This window comes from Abramis brama (genome assembly GCF_963993115.1).
Source record: "Abramis brama genome assembly, chromosome: 21".
In the NCBI taxonomy this organism is placed as follows: domain Eukaryota; kingdom Metazoa; phylum Chordata; class Actinopteri; order Cypriniformes; family Leuciscidae; genus Abramis; species Abramis brama.
In genome coordinates this window covers 10153450-10176952 of record NC_139983.1, presented here as the reverse complement: position 1 = coordinate 10176952, position 23503 = coordinate 10153450, and the positions used below count along the sequence as shown (strand labels likewise).

The 23503-nt window shown below is 44.1% G+C and overlaps 2 protein-coding genes across 2 annotated transcripts; one reads left to right on the top strand and one right to left on the bottom strand.

Annotated features, from left to right (window-relative positions):
* Positions 1–2579: 2579 nt before the first annotated feature.
* Positions 2580–9338, top strand: LOC311071755 (serine/threonine-protein kinase pim-2-like; the record flags this gene model as incomplete). Its single annotated transcript, XM_084096295.1, has 7 exons — positions 2580–2604; positions 2950–3186; positions 4441–4535; positions 4646–4696; positions 6550–6931; positions 7032–7211; positions 9331–9338. 7 exons carry the CDS (start codon positions 2580–2582, stop codon positions 9336–9338), a joined length of 978 nt encoding a protein of 325 aa, XP_083952421.1.
* An 11522-nt stretch (positions 9339–20860) lies between these two features.
* Positions 20861–22135, bottom strand: myct1b (myc target 1b). Its single transcript, XM_084097662.1, has 2 exons — positions 21997–22135; positions 20861–21821 (listed from the first exon to the last, which is right to left on the bottom strand). Exons 1-2 carry the CDS (start codon positions 22067–22069, stop codon positions 21304–21306), a joined length of 591 nt encoding a protein of 196 aa, XP_083953788.1. The 5' UTR covers positions 22070–22135; the 3' UTR covers positions 20861–21303.
* Between the last annotated feature and the right edge of the window lie 1368 nt (positions 22136–23503).

Here is a 23503-nt window from a genome sequence, read left to right as displayed (position 1 = left end):
AATATCACATCAGCAAGACTTCCGTTTTCCCGTGCACAATTGCAAATGTGATTATTTATTTATATAACTGTTAAATTAACAATAAATTACCATTGTGAGTTACATTTTATAAACAATATTGTTATTGTTTGTTTTCCCTTTATTTCGCTGACGAGAATTTCAAAATGAAGCTATAGCAGAGTCTCAATGCAACAGACAGCGATGAGTTTTTGACTGGAATCCGCGTTTTGAACGAATCAATTTAATGATTCAATGAACAATCACTTGCTTCCCGAATGAATCAGCCGTTTGAACGAATCGGTTGAATGAATGACTCCCTCAACTCATTTATTAAAACCATAGATATCATATAATAAAGGCCTTTATTATATGATATTATCTATGATTAAAACAGTGACTTGCCGCCACCTACTGGCAGCTTTAGTTTAATATTTAGAGTACTTTTTAATTAGAATGTTAAAATTAGAAATCAGTTCATATTTAACAATCTCATAGCTTTATTTATGCAATTGTAAATACAGTGTAAATATATTAATGCCAGATCTGATGCCGCTACTTTGTCACCTCTGCACTGCAAAGATGGATTTTGATTTAATGATTTAATTTGACTGGTAACACTGGTATTGTGTAATTATTCTAATAGAATTTAATTTGAATGTTAGAATTTGACATAAAAGGTGATGCATACATCTACAAATGTCAATAAATAGGTGAAAATGCCCCTGGAAATCAATTTAAAATGGCAAATATTACCCCTTAATAAAACATTTTAATTTCTGTCACTGCTGTGAACTGAACACTGCATAGAGTATGAAAAATATGAATATCTTCGTCAGTCAGCTGTCAACAACAGGCCTAAACCAGCCATGGCACCAAGCACAAAAACACAATCAGTAAAATATCTAATTATTACCAACAAAACTTTGAAAATATCGATCGAGACATATTTTGTCAATATTGCTCACCCCCTAATGCATGGTATTAATTTTGATTTCTTCGGGTCTTAAAAAGGTCTTAAAAAGTCTTAAATTTGACTTTAAAAAATGTGCAGATACCCTGTTAATGAAAGTGGATTTCATTCACCTGATTTAAACATGCGTGCATTTAAATGTCATTTACTCATGGAATAGTAATATAGATCTTAGTATTATTTTAAGTGACGTATCATAATCTATAAACAACTATTAAAGATCATTCTCTGGTTTCTCTGGCTCTCTGCACTGGCGTCTGCACAAACTCGCTAGATCAGAAATCCAACATGGCGGCCATTTGCAACGAGCCCATATCTCTAGTGTTCTTGGAACATGAACTAGTGAATCATTGAGCTGTAATCTGTGCTAATAAAACAGATGTTTCTAATCAATATTTGTTGTTTGCAGAAAAAAAGACAAAAAGGAAGAACGTGTTCATTAGATCATGCAAGGCTACGAAACGTTTCTTCAAAACCAGAGAGTTTCGTCTTGGGGCTGAGCAAGAATCACAGGTTCATCCATACAAATCCAGCGTAGAGCCGCTAGCCGGCACAAATGCGGTCGAGTCCGAGTCGACAGATGGTGAGTCTCCAGTTATTACCACCCTGATTCATGGCCATTTCAGCCTGATGTTTCTGGTGTTAGTCTTCATTTTTCCTTCTCTACTCCTGTTGGATTAATATGCATTTAAATCTTTTGTTTGTTTGTTTTGTTAAACACCATTTTAAAAACCCATATATTTATGTAGTGAAGTCTAATGGTTGAGAATTCTTTCTGTTTTTCTTTTTGTTACATTTTTACTAAACTGTACTGTAAATGTGTCTTATGGTGTGACATAACAAAAATTCTGAAAAAAATCTCTTAATAATATACAAATAGCATGAGAAAGATTTATCTTCATTGTTTGACACTTATTGTCCAAAACAACCCCACACCATAACCCCCCCCCAGACACGGCGTCAGCCGATTTTGCCGTAGCCCTTCTTATTTTTCATTATTAATATTCTAACATTTTATTAATATTGAAAAGTCATCAAAACTGACTCATGTCATAAAAATGACAATTTTGTGACCAAAAATGTGAAAAATACATCTAGCCTAAATAATCGTTCATGAGATTCTCTTAACTATAAGCAACTCAATTTGTCTAGATCTGTAATATTATTTCCTTTGTATAATGAACTTGTCTTTGTTTTCAATTATCTTATATTTTTATTGTGAGTGTGAACTGCTTCGCAGTCGTGTGATTTAGTTAGCTTGATTAACATTATTACAATGTATCCCTATATTACACAGATGTTCTTTGCTAATTACAGAAACTATAAGCAAAATTCTTTAGTATAAATATATATTTTTAAAATGTATAATTTTATATCTATATATATATATATATACACATGTGTATGTATATATACAGTATCTATATATATATTTGTATGGTCCTTGAATGTGTTGGAATATTTCAGCAGTATCAGACTTTTCACTGTTTGTATCACTCTGCTTGTCTGTGTTTGCGCAACTTGTATCATTAAGCCAGTAGGTGGCGACAAGTGACTGTCTTTATGAGTGAACAATTGAAATTCAATTGAACTGATTAGTGCCAAAAACATGGATAAATTCAAGAAAGAAACAAGTTGCTGAAACCAATCTTTAATGCTAATATATAAATTGCTCATTTGCCTCTGGACACAAAAAGATTGCACTTGTGTTTGATTGAAATGTAACATCTATGCAAAATAATCCTTGAAAGATTTCTCATTTAAGGCCATTCCTGTTTGGAATATGTGATTGTGTATTGTCAACAATAAGCAGAAACATTCTGCATTTCCATTCTGTTGTGTGGATCATTCATTTCAACATTTATCCTCATTCTCATGTTTAAGAATCTGTTATCTGCTTGACAAATAATTTATGCTACTGCCCACTAACATGCTTTTAAAGCTATTGTTATTTAATGTGTGAAATTTTCCATCCTCAGATTGCTCCAGATCCAGGAGAGCTGCTTTCTCTCAGACGGTGGTGGAGGTTTCGAGACCCAGTTCTGATGACCGTGATCAGGATCTGCACCTGACACAGACACAGAGCCAGGATCTTCCCGGATCTTTAACATGTCTGTCTTCTGAGTTTTCTGTTTCTGTGTCCACAGGTCAGGCTCACGGGACGAGGGTAAAGCAGAACCCAGATTGTGGACGTCCGTCCACTTCATCTTGCAGAGGTCAGAATAGGCTTTTAATAAAGAAGTAATGGCTTAGTTTCTAAGTTGAACCAACTAAAGTAACGGTAACACTTTATTTTGATGGTCCCTTTTGAACATTCTGCCGACTATAAGTAACTTTGCAACTACATGTCAAATAACTCTCATTAGAGCATTAGTAGACTCTTAATAGGGACCATCAAAATAAAGTGAAACCTGTTTTTTTTTAGAAATGTTTTAATTGGACGTTCATCTAAAATTTTCAGAACATACCGAGCATGTTAAAAAGTAACGTTCCCATAATGCAAAATTATAATGTTCCTTTAACCAAGAAAAAACATTTTTGAAACGTTGAAAAAACTGGACGTTTTGAATGTTTAGGGAACATTTAGAAACAAAGTTTTCTTAATTTAATGGTTAATGGTTAGCGAAACGCTCTCAATAAGGCATGAACTTGATGGCACTAGCGCTGTCTGACACACATCAGAAACACGGACAGAAAGCCGCTTCTCAGACAGCATACGTTCCAGAAAATAATTCAATTTCACCACTTATTTCTCTTGAATTGTCAAATACACGCAAAATCGTCAAAATGGCTGTCGTGCCGAGCATTACAGGGTCGGTTATGTCATAAATAAGACATTGCTATGCATTTTATAAAAGTTAATGCTTAATATAATATAAATATATTTTAAGATATGGCCCATATGATCTTTGCCATTACCAGAACTGAGCCACATGTGCCAGAGTTGGCCAAATGAAGCCTGGAAATGTATGTTTTCTTTTTAATAAAAGATCAGATAAAATAAGAAAAATAACTTTATCGTTGACACGAAATCACCAGGCTCCGCCCTCGTAATCGTGATAATTGTGAAATAAAATGACTATTAATATTAATATTGTGAAATAAGATGTTGGGACATTTATGCAGGCATTAAGCAGAAGTCAGTGGGATAGTGTGAAAAATCCCATTACTTTAGATTTGTATCATTACAGATAAGAATTTAACAGAATTTAATTTGACATCAGAGATGTGTCTAATAGTTGTTTTCAATTGTTTTTTCTTTTCAATTCTTTTCAAATCATTATTTCTTATTATTTTATTATTTTAAACAGTATTATCTTGTTTTCCACTCAAAGTAAGGCTTGTTTTTAGAGAATATTAAAATTATTTCCCCTATTATACTATTATTTTCTCGACCAGCACTGATATTTAAAAACAAACAAACAAACAATGGATCTAGCAAGCTAATAATTCTCATATTTGTTTTTTAGAGTCCTTTGAGTCTTTCTATAAAGTGGGAAAGATGATTGGATCCGGTGGATTTGGCAGGGTGTACCTGGGAACACGCAGATTTGATGGCAAAAAGGTCAATCTTACTTAATTATAGAACAATGTACAGATGGTTTGATACTTAGTGCAAGGACAGGCGCTTGAATACTGTTACTGTTATTGTAACTCGTTTTTTTTGTTTTGCAGGTTGCAATAAAGCGGATGCACAAGACAGACAAAGATCGTTATCTTAATATTGTAAGTTGGCCAAAATCTGAATGTGTATTGAGTTGTTTAAGTGCAGATTACTGTAGCTAATACACCTGTAGGCAGTGTTGGGAAAGTTCACTTTCTACATGAACTAGTTCAAAGTTCAGTTCGCAAATTTTAATATGAACTGAACTAGTTCATATTAAATGAACTAGTTCATTTTGATGAACGAGATCGAACAAGAGAGTCAGTAGACACTGGTTGCTGGTGTTGCCAGATTGGGTGTTCAAATTTAAAATGTTATGAACTAGTTCACAGTTCCAAAAATGAACTAGTTCATAGTTCTTTTTTTCCATGTTGCTGCGAGATATAATTTTTCAAAATGATTGCCACAGCCCATATAGAACCACAGACAATTATTTTATCAGTTTTAACACTGAAGCTATGCGTCAGATTTTTCCCATCCTCACCGACCTTGTCATAAAACTTGTTTAAATGATCATACGACGCATCCTTGCTGCTTTTCGTTTTGACTTGTAACGTAAAAGTGATGAGTCGTTCATTGCGTTTGTCACGTGACAAATGAACGAAAGACTCAGAAGGTAAAGTAATTATTTATGTTCCCTGTAAACGATTTTTGACTGCATTATAATGATTTCTTAATTCAGAATATGATCAAGATTGCGTAGGTGGATGTGTTCTGGGAATTTGCCAGTTAATAGTATAACATTTAAAGCCCATTAAATAAATGAAATGACTCGAAAAAAGATTTGTTCATTTTGATGAACGAGATCGAACAAGAGAGTCAGTAGACACTGGTTGCTGGTGTTGCCAGATTGGGTGTTTTTTCCACTACATATTAAAGGGTTAGTTCACCCAAAAATTAAAATTCTGTCAGTAATCACTCACCCTCATGTTGTTCCAACCCCGTAAGACTTTCGTTCATCTTCGGAACATAAATTAAGATATTTTTGATGAAATCTGAGAGCTGGCTCACTCATCCATAGGCTTCTATAGGATCGAAACTTGCCAGCCCAGAAAAGTTAAAATATTCCACATGACTACAGTGGCTCAACCACAAGCTTATCAAGCGACGAGAATACTTCTTGCGCGCAAAAAAACCCCAACATAAATAAAGACTTTATTCAAGTATTAATTTCCGTCTGTGTGGGCCTGGATGAATTCACGTAGTGTAACAGTGCAGCGCATCTGAGTTGTACATCACACGTAGGCTCACTATTGGCCGATGCTGGTCATGTGTGTGATGCATGTGACGAACAACACAGATGCCCTGCGCTGTTACACTACGTGAATTCATTCAGGCCCACACAGACGAAAATTAATACTTGAATAAAGTTGTTATTTTTGTTGTTGTTTTTTGCGCACAATTATTCTCGTCACTTGATAAACTTATGGTTGAGCCACTGTAGTCACTTGGACTATTTTCGCGATGTCTTTACTAACTTTCTGGGTTTGCAAGTTTCAATCCCATAGAAGCCTTTGGAGAAGTGATCCAGCTCTCAGATTTAATCAAAAATATCTTAATTTGTGTTCTGAAGATGAACGAAAGTCTTACGGGGTTGAAACAACATAAAGGTGAGTAATTACTGACAGAATTTTCATTTTTGGGTGAACTAACCCTTTAAGGCCGGTTTACGGTGTGTTTTAGCCGGGTTTTTGCCTGGAAGGCTCTATAGAAATCTGGCACTCTATTGAACGAAGTTAAACTGAGAGAGCATGGTGTTCACAGACACCAGAATGAACGGGTTCACAGTAACGTTCATCAGGCAGTAATACAGTACGTTCAGCATCTAAAAAGATCAAAGAAAAGTACATTTCAAAATGATATGTTTTCTTCAGATTTTTACCGAGCTAACCTTCCATCTGCTACTTCTCTCTAGCCTGGGAATCCCGAACCTCTCGTTACAGAAGTGGCGCTGATGATGATGATGAGGCGAGAACCCATAAGCCCCTTCATCATACGACTATACGAGTGGTTTGAAGATCCTAGAGATTTCACTCTGGTTATGGAGTATCCCGAACGCTGCGAGAACTTGCTGGACTTCATCATTCGTGTTGAATATTTGTCTGAAGCAGCAGCACAGGTCATCATGAGACAGGCTGTGCTGGGAGTGCAACAATGCATCCATAATGGTGTTTTTCATAATGACATTCATCCGCAGAATATCCTGTTGAAGAAATGCCCGATACATATCAAGCTGATAGACTTTGGCTGCGGTCAGCTTTTTAGTAGCGATGGCTACGACAGCAAAATATACATTGGTGAGCATTCTGGGAGTGTGGAAACCCGATTGTAGTGACTTACTAATTATTTGATGCTTTAAAAAAAAAGCTCAACAATGTGCAAATGTCTTTCTTCCAGGACTTATGGATTACCGCCCACCTGAAACCTTTATAGAGCCTCGATTCCACGCCGTCCCAGCAAATGTCTGGTCTCTAGGAGTGTTGCTGTACGAGATGGTGAACGGAAGCACTCCTTTTTACAATGTAACGGAAGTCACACAAGCCAAAGTTAAATTTCAGAACCCATATTTATCCAAAGGTGAGTGAATAATATTGATAACATTGATAAACACACACATAAAGCAAAGGCTATGTACAGAAAGAGTTAAAGGTGAAGTATGTAATAGAGATGTTCCGATACCCTTTTTTCCTTCCCGATACCGATTCCGATACCTGGACTCAGGGTATCGGCCGATACCGAGTACTAATCCGATACCTGGGTGTATATCTATACAGCTGCAATTCATACTAGCCCTGTATGAATTGATAGAATTATTTTATAAAAGGTATTTTAGTTTTACAATATAACTGTATAAAAAAGTGCAACAAATAAATCTAGGAATCTAAAAAATTATATATGAATAATGGGGTGTAACAGTCCACAAAATTCACGGTTTGGTTCGATACCATACACTGGTGTCACGGTTCGGTACGTTTTCAATACAGCAAAAAAAAAAGAAATGCCAGAGAAATTTCCTTGATTTACATTTTTTATTTATTGATTTTTTATTAAAACTAACATCATAAAGTATGATAATTTTTTACTTTGAGCAATGATGGAGCTATAATTGACATATAAAACAAAAACAGCTCCTTATAAAAAAAAAATGTAATATTGTAGTAGTTATAAACAAAGGTTTATTTTATTTCAGATTAACATTTGAGGGCAGCAATTGTATTCATAATGTCAAAATAAAACCAACGTAACGTTACTTGAAAGCACAATGTTCCTGGTTTCCACGTCAGCGCAGTTTGATCCGTTAATAACAGAGAAATGTGAATGTTTCTCACTAGATCTCGCAGCGATGTTATTACTTCAGTGGCGAATTCAAATGCTTTCTTTACTGGATCTCTTAGCGCTGTGTAGTAACAGTGTAGCTTGATCAAGATCGGCTCGCGCTGCATTGTTCCAAACTGTTTAATGGTCCGTGAAGCACAAAATAACGAGTAGCGCAGTTTTGTTCCGTTTTCATTACGTTTGCCATTTGATGTTGGGCGCCAGCGTCTCTTACATTATGCGCTTGCTGCGCGCCTGCATCTGAAAATTTGCGTTTTCATTTCTTCTTCGCTGCTCTAAACAGTGGTTGCTTGTGGCAACAGCACAACTTCCTGTGTTTCCACAAGCAACCACTGTTTAGAGCAGCGAAGAAGAATTGGTCTCCGATTTGCAGCGTTAAGCAAAGCTAGCATGCATAGCTAGGTATTGTTTAATAAAATGGTATCGGATCGGTACATGGGTAGATGTACTCGCCGATACCGATGCCAGAATTTTTATTGGTATCGGCGGCATTTCCGATACTAGTATCGGAATCGGAACAACCCTAGTATGTAAGATGTTTTATACAGTATATAGCTCAGTGTATAGCGAGAGTTTGGCGCGAGAGCCATGGGAAAAGAAATGCAGCTTTAGTTACAGAAGTGAAAGCCAAAATTCACTGCATTTACCTTCAAAGATTAAACAGCTCATGAACACGTCAAAGTGAACAGAGCATTGTGACATTTTCATAAAAACAAGGCACATTTTCATAAAAACAAACGCAACGCAGCTGAAATGATTACTAATATGTTGGACCTGAAACATGCCTTCACATGAACCAGTAAGAGCTGCGCTTGCGATGTTTAAATCGGGGAAGACGGGATGCACGGAAGAAAGGGCCTTTGCAAGAAAATATGTAATATATGTAAAAAATATATATATTTTTGAAAATATGCTTTATTTTGTCATTTATTCCACTCGCTGCCACTAGTGTCGCAGAAACGACATACTTCACTTTTAAACTAACGATAAGGATAATTTTACAGTATATTAATCATGTTTTAGATGCTGTTTTCAAAAATGCCAGGTCACATGGTCATGCCTAACCAGCTCTCTCCTTATTAAAATGTGTACAGGATGCAGGGATCTGATTAGCCAGTGTCTAGCCCGGGATCCAACTAAACGCCCAACGTTAGATCAGATATTACAAGATCCATGGATTAATGAAGAACCATGGATCCATGGTCTAGTGTAGATTGGAGAAGTTCAGGAGATTCACTCGATCAGTTTCAGGTGTGAGGAAGTGTAACAGGCAGAGTAGGATATTATCTGTTGTCTTAAATTCTGGATTATTTGTAGTGAGATTTTTAAATTTGTGTTCATTGTAATGTTCTTGTTATAGTCAAGTGACCTTCATTTATATAGCGCTTGATACTATACAGATTGTTTTAAAGCGGCTTCACTGTAGTAAACAGGAAAATAACAGAATCAGTGAACCAAGCAGAATTCAGTTTTGTTCTAGCTCTAAAAAATCATTCATGAGTTGACTTGTTCATATCATCTTTGTATTGGATAGGAAATAACATACTTGCTGAGAGCTCTGAGCTCAAGACTGTGACAATCACGAGGCTGGATGCAAATGCAAGTAAAATGCTTTATTAAGGAAAGGAACAGATGCTGGATACTCCTCTGGCACAAACAAACGATTCGGTGGGCAATCGGGCGGAGGTGTTACCCCTTCTAAGGCAGACAAGACCTTCGATTCGATATCCCATCTGAGTGTGGAGGCAATTAGGGTCTCAGGTAAAATGCACTAAATGAACTGATTAGTGTCAAAAACATTGATTAATTCAAGAAAGAAACAAGTTGCTGAAACCAATCTTTAATGCTAATATAATCTGTTTGGAATATGTGATTGTGTATTGTCAACAATAAGCAGAAACATTCTGCATTTCCATTTTGTAGTGTGGATCATTCATTTCAACATTTATCCTCATTCTCATGTTTAAGAATCTGTTATCTGCTTGACAAATAATTTATGCTACTGCCCACTAACATGCTTTTAAAGCTATTGTTATTCACTGTGTGAAATTTTTCATCCTCAGACCGCTCCAGATCCAGGAGAGCTGCTTTCTCTCAGACGGTGGTGGAGGTTTCAAGACCCAGTTTTGATGACCGTGATCAGGATCTGCACCCGACCCAGACACAGAGCCAGGATCTTCCCGGATCTTTAACATCTCTGTCTGCTGAGTTTTCTGTTTCTGTGTCCACAGGTCAGGCTCACAGGACGAGGGCGAAGCAGAACGTCTCGGTTACGTATGTAACGTCTCGGTTACGTATGTAACCCTCGTTCCCTGAGTAGGGAACGGAGACGTTACGTCGGATGACGACGAATGGGGTTTCGCTTAGAAAGCCTCTCACCTTCGAGTATATAAAACGAGCCAATGGCAATGAAATGCCATGGGTCTGCGGAATTTGCATAGCGTATCTCCGCCCCACGCAGGTGGTATATAAGGAAGTGCGCGAGCAACATGCAGATATGTTTCTTCGCTGAGGAGCCGAGACTGAACTCAGGCGTTCCAGCGGTACAGCGGAAGTGGCAGGGAGACGTAACGTCTCCGTTCCCTACTCAGGGAACGAGGGTTACATACGTAACCGAGACGTTCCCTTTCGTAGTCACCCCGAGTTACGTCGGATGACGACGAATGGGGTTCCCAGTGTAATCACGCCACCTCTCGACTGTCTTCCAGTGCCCTGCGTAAGTCTGAGCTCCCTGTCGTGAGACTAGCACGGACGAAGGAGTCCTACTTAACACAGGAATACCAAGGTACACTGGGAAGCATATCTCAGTGGAAATATGCAATTATGCCCAGCCCGAAGGGGGGGACTTGGAATACACATATGACCCCGGGGGGCTGCATATGGAGAATCACTGGGGTGTCCAGCTGCAGGTGGAATATTTCAACCCCAGGGGTGGCAAGGTGGCTTGCCGAGGGAAAGACACATGCTCAGAGAGGCTTACAGTGGAAATACACATGTGGGGGTCTCCCAGAGGGGGAACCATGCACATGGAGGCACCTAGCCAAGCGCGAAAGCTGCCGGTGGCATAACTCTGGCGTTGACGTCGTCAGTGCTGGAGGAGACTCAGGGCTTATTAGGCTCACCTGAGGAAAATATCGCACGTATCCCGTCCGTGGAGAGGAATGGCGAGCAAGCGAAGACACCTGAGCATAATCTAGCACCGGCTAGTTGAAGCGAGTACATGAGAAGAAACTGGCTCCACTCGGAGATTGTAGAATCTCACGAATGTGTTAGGTGTCGCCCAGCCTGCAGCTCTGCAGATGTCTGTTAGCGAGGTGCCATGCGCTAGAGCCCAAGAGGATGCCACACTCCGAGTGGAGTGGGCCGTCACACCAAGGGGGCATGGTCGACCTTGCTGCTGGTAAGCCAAAGCAATGGCGTCCACTATCCAGTGAGACAACCTTTGCTTGGAGAGAGCCTTTCCCTTCAGCTTCCCACCATGACAGACAAAGAGCTGGACTGAGGTCCTGAAACACTGCGTTCTGTCAACGTAAGCACGGAGGGCGCGTACTGGACAGAGCAGTGCCAAGGCTGGGTCTGCCTCCTCCAAGGGCAGCGCTTGCAGGTTCACCACCTGGCGAAAGGGTGTGGTGGGAACCTTGGGCACATATCCAGGCCGGGGTCTCAGGATCACGTGAGAGTTAGCCGGTCCGAATTCCAGGCACACTTCGTCAACCGAAAATGCCTGCAGGTCCCCTACCCTCTTGATGGAGGCCAATGCAACCAGGAGCGCTGTCTTCATTGACAGGAACTTAAGCTCCACTGATTGCAGAGGCTCAAAGGGAGCACTCTGCAGGGCAGTTAAAACCACTGAGAGGTCCCAAGAGGGTACGAGGGGAGGACGAGGAGGATTCAGTCTCCTCGCTCCCCTCAGGAACCTGACGATCAGGTCGTGCTTCCCCAAGGACTTACCATCAACTGCGTCGTGATGTGCGGCAATGGCGGCAACATACACTTTCAGGGTGGAGGGAAACAGCCTTCGCTCCAACCCTTCTTGCAGGAAGGAAAGCATGACACTGATGGGGCATTTCGTGGGTTCTAGATTTTTAGAAGAACACCAGTTGACGAAGAGGTTCCACTTCAACGCATAGGCATGTCTCGTGGACGATGCTCTAGCGGAAGTGATGGTAGCCACCACCGCTGGTGGTAAGGTACTCAAACCTGCTTTGTCCCGTCCAGGAGCCACACGTGGAGGTTCCAAAGATTGGGACGAGGGTGCCATAAGGTGCCCCGTCCCTGAGAAAGCAGGTCCTTCCTCAGAGGAATTAGCCAGGGAGGTGCTGTCGCGAGGAGTACTAGTTCTGGGAACCAGGTGCGGTTGGGCCAATACGGGGCAACCAAAATTACCTGCTCCTCGTCCTCCCTGATCTTGCGCAAGAAGGCTCACTGGGGGAAACGCATACTTGCGGAGGCCCCGCAGCCAGCTGTGCGCCAGTGCATCCGTGCCGAGTGTGCCCTCGGTCAGGGAATAAAACAGGCCGCAGTGGGACGAGTCGTGGGAGGCAACAGATCCCAGATCAGCTGGACCGTCTGGGGATGGAGTCGCCAATCTCCAGCGAGAGGCCGAAGCCGAGACGGCTCGTCGGCCGCCTGGTTCAGGTCTCCCGGGATATAAAGGGCTCGAAGCGACCTCAGATGCTTCTGACTCCATATAAGGAGGTGGCGGGCGAGTTGTGACATACGGCGGGAGCGCAGACCACCTTGACGGTTGATGTACGCTACAGTCGCGGTATTGTCCGATCGGACTAGTACGTGTTGACCCCTGAGCAACGCATGGAAGCGGTGCAGGGTAAGACGTACAGCCAACAACTCGAGGCAATTGACATGCCAAAGGCGCTGGGGTCCTGTCCAGGAGCCCGCGGCAGCATGTCCATTGCACATGGCGCCCCAGCCCGTGGTGGAGGCATCTGTTGATACAACAACATGCCTGGAAACTCGTTCCAAGGGCACTCCGGCCCGAAGAAAACTGAGGTTCGACCACGGGGTGAAGGTCTGACGGCAGGTCGGAGTCACTGGGACTCGGAGCGTGCCGTGATGCCATGCCCACCTCGGGACTGAGCTAACAGTTACTCGTTATTGTGTTTGTGTGGACCGTTTATCAGTTTGGACCAGTGCAGCGCGAGCCTGATCAAGCAACACTGTAGCCTAACTGCGAGATCCAGTAAATAAAGAATTCGCCACTGAAGTAATAACATCGCTGCGAGATCTAGTGAGAAATATTCACATTTCTCCGTTATTAACGGATCAAACAGCGCTGACGTGAAAACCAGGAATAAACATTGTGCAATGAATGAACGAACTATCCAGTGTCCATAGATCAGCAACATTCACCATGGCTTTACTGTAGTAACACTAACTGCAACCATGGAAAGTTTGGCATAAAATTTTCTCACAAAAACGACTCCAGAAGCCACTGTAGCATATTTATAATTTTTTTTTAAAGAAAATCTAGTTCCTACATTATTTTTCTATACATTGACTTGTTGGGTCTTCTAACCTGCAAGTTGCTCTTTAACACTTCCTTTAAGGAGCTGTATGTAGTTTTCAGCGGCCTCTAGCGGTGATGTTTCAGATTGCAACCAATAAGTTTACAAGCGCGTGCTCTTACGCGTGCTCGAATTTATGAGCGAGCACATGGGTACCGGCCAGACTGAGACGCAACACACAAAGCATCCCACAACATGCTGGAAACTCAGGTAAACTCCCACTGCAACGTTATAATAATAGGCTACTTTTATCAGCTTGACGTTGAACTAATGCTCCATGCTCGTACTATGATAAGTATGGAACCCTATCAACCGTGCCGAATTTTGCCACTGCAAGCACCACTTCACATTTTCTTCAGGAAATGTACATTCTAGGTTTGTAGATAAGGTTTCTCCATGATTCAAATGCCCTGCCGATGTTGATCCGTGTTTTTTACCCGAAGTTCATCCAATTCACGTCTGGCCTTACGAGCTTCAGCAGGAAAAACGTACTCGGTTACTAACGTAACCTCGGTTCTCTCTAGAAGAGGGAACGAGTACTGCGTTTATCAAAACGCTACGGGAAAAGTCTCTTTTCACGAAACACTGAAGCAAAAATTATCCTTTAATTTTTCATATATGTAAAACGCGTTGCGGCAGCAGCAGACAGCTGAAGCAAGACGGCTTGTCTGCTCATTGGCTGCTCTGCGGCAACTGCATAAGCCTATCGAGCGCAGGCTGATGCAACATCAGACCAATGAGGGCGCTTCGCGCCCTCCTCGCCACTTCCCGCCGAGACGGGCGTGGCTTACCTCTATAAAAGGAGCTCGAGAAGGCTGACTCACTTGATTTTGATCGCCGAAGCGAACCAGAGTGAACCAAACGCACGGCAAGGGAACACAGTACTCGTTCCCTCTTCTAGAGAGAACCGAGGTTACGTTAGTAACCGAGTACGTTCTCTTACGAGAGTTCTCTCGTACTGCGTTTATCAAAACGCTACGGGAACCCCTTGCAAAACGCCGTGCGTGCTGGGATAAAAACACTGATCACCGGAAGCTATTTCAGGCATACAGTGCATAATCACCAGATAGACTCACACAGAGTCAGGGAATAAGGGGGGGAAGCCTTAATTCCCTATACTGTAGCGTCCGCAGGCTTAACATGACCTCACAGGGAGAGTCTACAGGACAGGAGGGGTTTCCTCCGTCCTTATATAGACATGTCCACAGACGCGAATATGACATCACATAGCCAGGGTAGGGAGCCTGCACTAATGTGGGAAAACGTGGGTCTTACACAGTTCAGCCCAGTATAGTCGGTATAGTATTACACCGACAAAAGCTTAGCCTGTAAGGCGGGAACCTCTAGGTTATAAAACCTGATAAATGTAGACGGAGAGGCCCAGCCTGCCGCCGTACATATATCCTGTAAGGAAATCCCGCTGGACCAAGCCCACGAGGAGGCAACGCCTCTCGTAGAGTGCGCTCTGACTCCCAACGGGCATTGAATGCCCTTGGCAGTATAAGCCTGCGCTATGGCGTCAACTATCCATCTGGATAGACTTTGTTTCGAAACAGCCGTTCCTTTGGAACGTCTGCTGAACGAGACAAAGAGCTGCTCTGTCTGTCTAAAGGCAGCAGAGCGGGACATATAAGTTCTTAAAGCCCTAACAGGGCAAAGAAAACTCGAGTCCCCTTCCTCACTCGACGCCGGCAGGGCAGCCAGGGAAATGACCTGAGCCCGAAAAGGCGTGTTGAGGGATTTCGGCACATAGCCGTGCTTAGGTTTGAGTATGACTTTAGAGTCATTAGCACCAAACTCCAAGCACGTCGGGCTCACGGAGAGCGCGTGCAGATCGCCTATGCGCTTCACTGAAGCGAGAGCCATCAAAAACACTGTTTTGAAAGACAAATGTTTGAGGCTGATTGACTGGATAGGCTCGAAAGGGGCACCTTTCATGGCCGCCAGGACCGTAGAAAGGTCCCACATAGGGACTGACGGAGGTCTGGGTGGATTCAGTCTCCTAGCTCCCCTGAGGAAGCGGATGACTAAATCATTCCTTCCTAGTGACTGACCCAGCGTTGAACCGGAGAACGCTGAAATAGCCGCCACATACACTTTGAGCGTGGAAGGGGATCTGCCCTTATCCAACAGCTCTTGTAGGAAGGAGAGAACCTCCGTTACCTCACATTCGAGGGGTGAAAGGCTCCGAGCTGTACACCAGCCAGAGAAAACCGACCACTTTGAAGCGTAGAGTCGCCTGGTCGATGGCACTCTAGCCTCCGTGATGGTATTCATGACTCCCTCTGCGAGACCAACGGGTATCCGTTGAGCGCCCACACATGAAGGGACCATAGTTCCGGGTGTGGGTGCCAGATCGAGCCCCTGGCCTGCGAGAGGAGATCTCTCCTCAACGGCACTGGCCATGGAGCGATGTCTGCTAACTGCATCAGAACTGGGAACCATGCCTGGTTCTTCCAGAACGGTGCTACAAGCAGCACTGGGCATTTCGTTTTCCTGACCCGTTCCAACACCTGAGGCAGGAGGGAGACGGGGGGAAAAGCGTATAGCGGGCAGCGCGGCCACCTTTGGGACAGCGCGCTGTCGGTCTTTGAAAAGAATGCGGGGCAGTGAGCGTTTTCGCGGGACGCGAATAGGTCCACCTCCGCTTTGCCGAATCTCTCCCACAACAGCCGGACTGTTTGTGGGTGTAGAGACCATTCGCCTGTAGGAACGTTGTTCCTGGACAGTCTGTCCGGGCCCACATTCAGCAGCCCGGGCACATGTACTGCTCTCAGCGAGCGTAGGTTGTGCTGAGCCCATAGCAGGAGGCGTTTCGCCAGCCTGTACAGGGGTTTGGAATTCAGACCGCCCTGGCGATTTATGTAGGACACCACTGCCATGTTGTCCGAACGGACTATGACATGTTGGTCCTTGATGTGGGGACAAAAACGCGTCAGCGCGTTGTGCACTGCCAGCATTTCTAGGCAGTTTATGTGTTGGAGCTTTTCCCGTTCCGACCATAGGCCGAAGGACGGTCTGCCCTCGAGCAGCGCTCCCCATCCCGAGGTGGATGCGTCCGTAGACACCATCCTCACCCTCGAGGAAGTCCCCAGGCTTACACCTGATTGGTACCAGTCGTTCGTCATCCAAGGTACCAGGGCTGTGACACAGTCCTGATCGACCTTGAGGCGTAAATGACCGGACACCCACGCTCTGCGCGGAACCCGCGCTTTCAACCAGAACTGCAGCGGGCGCATGCGGAGCAAGCCCAGCCGGAGAACTGACGATGCTGAGGCCATGAGACCCAGCATCCTTTGAAATTTTCTGAGCGGGGTGAAAGCGCCGCGGCGGAAAGACATCGCCGCGCGCTGAATGTTCAGCACGCGCTGTGGCGACAGCCGCGCTGTCATAGACTGTGAGTCCAGAACTATACCCAGAAACGGAATCGTTTGGCTGGGGTTCAGTGAACTCTTCGCCCAATTGACCGTGATACCAAGATTCTCGAGGTGATCGAGTAAAATGGCTCTGTGCTCTATGAGCTGAGATCGTGATTGGGCTAGGATCAACCAGTCGTCCAAATAGTTCAGCACTCGCATGCCTCTGAGTCTGAGAGGAGCGAGCGCTGCGTCCATGCATTTCGTAAAAGTACGAGGTGCCAGGGACAAGCCGAAAGGCAGGACTGTATACTGGTATGTCTGACCCTCGAAGGCGAATCTCAAGAATCGCCTGTGATGTGACGCTATCTGTATTTGAAAATACGCGTCCTTCAGATCTATCGACATGAACCAGTCTTCTCGGCGAACATGCGCGAGAATTTTGCTGGTTGTGAGCATTTTGAAACGGCGTTTCACTAATACTCTGTTCAGTCGTCTTAGATCCAGAATGGGTCTGATACCGCCGTCCTTTTTGGGGACTAGAAAGTATCTGCTGTATATCCCCTGTTCGCTTTGAACTCGGGGAACAAGCTCTATCGCCCCTTTGCTTATCAGTTTTGATATTTCGGCGCGAAGTAGGTGTGCTACATTCAGCGGTACCGAAGTTTCGACGCGCGCTGTGAAGCGCGGAGGGCGTCGATAAAACTGTAGCGAGAAGCCTCGCTTTATAATGCCTAAGACCCAGTCCGAAACCCCTGGAAGCGCTGCCCATGCATCTGCATGGTTGGCTAAGGGCCGGATACAGAGCGCGCTCTGTTCGCCGTGCGACAGAGGTGCTACGGGGCTCACAAACATAGGCGTTATGCCTGCGGCATTTGAGGCGGGGGGCGCGCTTAATACAGCGGGCGGAGCGCTCGCCCTCGACCTTACAACAGTGTTTGACTGAGTGAGGGAGGGCTGCGCGAGCCCCGTGGGACTCATGTGTGCGAGTAGATGTGGGCTGGGAGCGGGCACATTTACTGCTTGGGGCGCGCTGCTTGTGTAAGCAGCGCGCGCGCTCACAGGTCTCGTTTTTACAGAGAGCCTGTGATCTGATAGACATAGTGTTCGTGGGCACTGAGTAGTGGGCACTTTTACTATGTGGGGGGCGCAATCGACCTGAGTCGATTTTATTTGCGCGAGCCCTGAGTGCAGGGCTGTGCTTATGTGTATGGATGGGCACAGAGGAGTGGGCATCGATACTACATTTATAGCACCATCGGCCGTGGTCGGGACACCAGAAATCACACTCTTTTCGAGACATATCTGGGTAGCCGTAAAAACGGCTTTTGAGTGCAGGCAAGCGGGCACTTGTACAGGCTTGCGCTTCGCAGAGAACGCTGGGACAGCCGCGAAGCTTGGGGCTGAGACAGCGAGGCGCTTGGGTGGGAGGCCGGCCACAACGGGACTCACACACCTGCGCTTTCCTAGGCGGGCTAGGACTTCTTCGGGGCCTCTGGTTTCACCACAATCCTCGGTCGCGGCGCGCGCGCGGGGCGCCGGGCGCACTATCGAGAGCGGGGTCTCGAGCTGCGCTGTTGAGGCTGCTGCGAAGAGGAGGCCGAAGGCGGGGGCTGAGGCTGTGAGGTTCGCGGGGTCCGTTTGTCTCGACCCGCCGCGGAACCAGAGCGCTTCGGTAGGAAGTGCTTGAAGGCTTGAGACGCTTTCTGGGCTTCGGTAAATCTCTCCACGAACTCGGAGAGAGAGGAACCAAAGAGGCCAGCGGAAGACAGCGGGGCGTCGAGAAACGCGATGCGCTCGGAATCGGCCATCTCCGTGAGCGTCAGCCATAAGTGCCTCTCAGCGACAGTGGCGGAAGCCATACAGCGTCCCATGGCTTGTGCGGCAGCTTTGGTGGCTCGGAGCGTGAGGTCCGAAGCACTCCTCAAATCCGCAATACAGACAGCATCAGGTCCAACCTCGTCCCATTTACGGAGGAGATCACCCTGGAAAATCTGTAAAGTAGCCATGGTGTGTAGCGCTGACGCGGCTTGCCCAGCGGCGGAGAATATTCGCGCGAGCAGCGTCGACGTCATGCGGCAGGCTTTTGAAGGTAACACCGGTTTAGTCCGCCGTCCAGCAGAGGGCGGGCACAGATGGGTCGCTATAGCCTGTTCCACCGGCGGCAGAGAAAAGTAGCCTCGTTCATTCGCCTTGTCCAGTGAGGAGAATGCAGGCGACACAGATGAGTAGGGCGCGTTCCAGGCCTTCGCAACTTCTTCATGTAACTCAGGAAGAAAAGGAGCGGGCTTAGATTCCGGAGAATTGCGCTCACCTGGGAGGAAGCTACCATCGAGCCGGGTGCGAGAGGGGGGCTCCGGTGCAGACCACTCGAGGCCGAGGCTCGCCGCGGCCAAAGCGAGTACTCGCATGAGCTCCGTCTCAATGTTGGCTCTCACAGAGGGCTTTCGGGCAGGAGGCGCGAGGTCCTCAGAGCTCGCCCAATCCTCGCTGCCTGAAGCGAGGAGAGAACAGGAATCCTTTTCCCCCGACGCGGCCACCGAAACAATTTTTTCTTTAGAAAGACGCCGCTCTTTTAGGGGGTGAGTGCTACGAGAACACTCACACACACACACAAACAGAGCACAGTAAAGGATATGGGCGTCGGAAAGCGCAGCAGGTACGGCTGTAGAAGGCGGCGTAGGCCAGCGGCTTCGAGGGCTCGTCCCGCTGAAGTGCTTGCTTCGAACGACGCTGCTTCCGTGATCCAGCGATGCGTGCGCTTCGCTGAAGAGATTAAAATCAAGTGAGTCAGCCTTCTCGAGCTCCTTTTATAGAGGTAAGCCACGCCCGTCTCGGCGGGAAGTGGCGAGGAGGGCGCGAAGCGCCCTCATTGGTCTGATGTTGCATCAGCCTGCGCTCGATAGGCTTATGCAGTTGCCGCAGAGCAGCCAATGAGCAGACAAGCCGTCTTGCTTCAGCTGTCTGCTGCTGCCGCAACGCGTTTTACATATATGAAAAATTAAAGGATAATTTTTGCTTCAGTGTTTCGTGAAAAGAGACTTTTCCCGTAGCGTTTTGATAAACGCAGTACGAGAGAACTCTCGTAAGAGAACACTTTTTTTTAATCAATATGCGGAGTTTGTGTTGGAGTCGGTGTTTTGCTGGGTGCAGGTCTTTTCTTAGTGTTATCAGACATGTCATAAGTTGCATAAGTCATAAGTCCATGTCATAAGTACCTGACAGATGACAATGCAATATAGGTGTTCAGACGTCTTTTACAGACTTTGTAAGCCAACTTTGTAAGCACAGACTATTTACCTCAGAGCTCATGGTAGTTTGACCTTAAAGTGTTTTTGTTATTACTTGTAATTGTTTTTTGTTGTTGTTGTTTTTGCAATATCCATGCATAAAAAGTCACTACAACCTGACAGATGACAATGAAATATAGTTGTTCAGACGTCTTTTACAGATTTGTAAGCCAATGGTAGCACAGACTATTTACCTCAGAGCTCATAATTAGTGTGTCCTGAAAGTTTATTTGTTATAGCCTACCAACAAACCTCTTGAAACCTTTTCTTCTGAAACCCATGTTGTGCATGTACTGATTCTGTTTTCTATTAGTGAAAAGTAATTTTACTTGTTTCCTTTACTCAGGCAGTCTGCAACAAGGCTCAGGACTCAGTAGAGACACTTCACTTTCGTCTCAGGAAAGACAGAACAATACCACATTGAAGAGATTCCCAGGAGGCGCTCTGCTGTTTCTGCTGTTCCTAGTGTATGGTTTACTTTAGTAGACAAAAATAAGCATACAATGTTCCTTCACTTTTGTATGTAGATGTATTTTGCCATGTACTTACTATGGTAGGCTATATGAATACGGGAATCATTCAGTACCATGGTCTATGTCAAAGTACGCATAGTTTTAGACAGCTATGTTTCACATTGACCAAGAATGTTGTATACTGGGTGACACTCGCTACACTTTACAGTAAGGTTACTTTCTCTAACATTAAAGTCACCATGAAATCAAAAGGAACAGGTTTATTAATGGAAAATTGCAGTATTTATTATACACAATATACATCATTATTTTTTAAATTCATGTTCCCTCATAAATTCTTATCAAAATAACTTCCCTTCCCTGTTGGAGCGAAATCTTTTCTCTGATGATGCGTTTACTGGCCTAAAGGCGGGACAACCTGTCACTCACATGAGATCGACCAATAGCAAACCACATCTATCCAATCAATTACCCATGACAAAATGAAGTCCCGCCCTACATTGCTTCTGAGAATGCACTAACTAACACTAACTAATAGGACCTTATCGTAAAGTGTTTCTGTTCTTATGAAGATAACGAGTCAAATGAGTGTCATTATAGGATAAATCAGATCCCTTCTCAAATCAGAGCAAGGCTTGAGTTCATGTTTTGGGATTTATGTGCAATCCTTAGTCTCTTGTCACACGCAGTCAGGGACAGGTCTCTTGAAAGATGTGAATGACGCTGTCATATGCAGGTGGTGGAGTCTGTCTGGGTAGAAATCCTCTTAGACTGCCCTTCCCCAGCCAGAAAGACTCTGCTGGTTCTGTGCTAAATGGATCTGTGATGTTAGGAATTAATGCAGCTTGGTTATCATCCTCTGTTTCATCACTAGTCTTGTTAGTCTTTTTTAGTGGTGGCCGAAAAGTGGCGTTCAGAAAGCTGGGGCTTCTGCCCAGCAGTTCATTGGGGTCTACGGAGGTCTGTCTGTGGAGGTTTAAAGTCGTTCTTCCGGCATATTCACTGTTCTTGTCAAAACCGTGACTCTTGTATTGTCTGAGGTGACAGCGTTGATTACGTGAGCCTTTCGATTCTGATGGCTGGTCTTGACGTCTGGTGATCCTGACCGAAGCTCTCCGTCTTGACATCCATGTAAGGAGGAGGAAAATCAAGATCCCGATGAGCAGACCCATCAGTATTGACAAGCAGAACGCCAGGATGAGCTCCTCTGGATGGAAAGGTTATTGAATTTTGAGTATGTTATATCAAAAATCATTTTGAACAATGGACTATTTTCATACTGAATATTTAACTGCATATTTTTATAATTGCACACAGTTTGATATAAAAATATAAGCTTAAGCAAAGCTATGATAGTAAAACAAATGCACAGCAATTCTTACCAAAATCTATAGGTTTAAGTATTTCCCAAATCGCATTAGTTTCATTTGAAGCCATAATAGTTAGCAGAAGCATGCAGCCAAACTCAATCCAAGCCCACAAGGACTGTTCACTGTATTTCTCAGGGAATAAAAGGGAAGTTTGCATAAAGGGAAACATTGTCGTCATTCTTCCTGCCTCTTTACTTGTAAAATTAGCAAGTGCTCGGCTTATCTGTTCAGGACAGAAATCCAGGGGAACAGAGCTGTTTCCTCTTGCATCATTTCCTTCGTTTCAGTGGATACAATACAATGGCTTCTTCACCCCATTATATTATAATTGACCAACTTACACCTTTTTGTGGACCTTTCAGCACTTTAAATTTCCCACTTTTGCAGTAAAGTTGTTTTGAGATCGAGTGAGGATAAAAGAAAAATACTTAAGTAAAAACAAAAAACTAAAACTGAACAATGCATCTATCGAGATGGCTTTGATTTGACACAGTTCCCATAGGAAAATGAAGACGCCCATGCAGGTGATAAGGTCTCAGTTGCCAGAGGGGATTTCCTTACTGGCTTAGTATCTGTGCCTTTTGGCCTCACTGTATGTTTCATGATCATAGAACCAATTAATAATACTCTTAAAAATACCCACCTAAAAGTAGGAACTATATAATTTTTTGCTAAGTGTATAAAAATGCATGTCCTCTAAGAAGAAAAAAGAAGATGATATGCATTCAACTGAATTCAACCGAATTCCCAGTCTCTGTTCCCTCCTGGTGTCCTGGCTTTTACAAATATTGCAGTGAAGGGAAACTTTTAGAAAACAATAGCAGGACAGCCTTGCTCTGAGTTTATTGCAAAAACAGGAATGGCCAGCAGATGTCATTATTGAACTACATTGCTCTTGATGGAGAGACTGGGTGGTAATCTATCTATCCATCCATCCAGGGGCGTAGTTTGTGGGGGGGTTAGGGGGGAGATAACCCCCCCAATATTTAAATCTATGCATTACAACCCCCCCAATATTTATACCATGATCACATGAAAAATATGCTGAATAATTTTTCAACCCCCCCAATGTTCAAACCAAATCTACGCCCTTGCATCCATCCATCCATCCATCCATCCATCCATCCATCCATCTGTCTGTCTGTCCGTACGTCCATATCTATCTATCTATCTATCTATCTATCTATCTATCTATCTATCTATCTGTCTGTCTGTCTGTCTGTCCGTCCGTCTATATCTATCTATCTGTCTGTCTGTCTGTCTGTCTGTCTGTCTGTCTGTCCGTCTATCTATCTATCTATCTATCTATCTATCTATCTATCTATCTATCTATCTATCTATCTATCTATCGTCCATCCATCTATCTATCTATCTATCTATCTATCTATCTATCTATCTATCTATCTATCTATCTATCTATCTATCTATCTGTCCATCTATCTATCTGTCCATCTATCTATCTATCCATCTATCTATCTATCCATCTATCTATCTATCTATCTATCTATCTATCTATCTA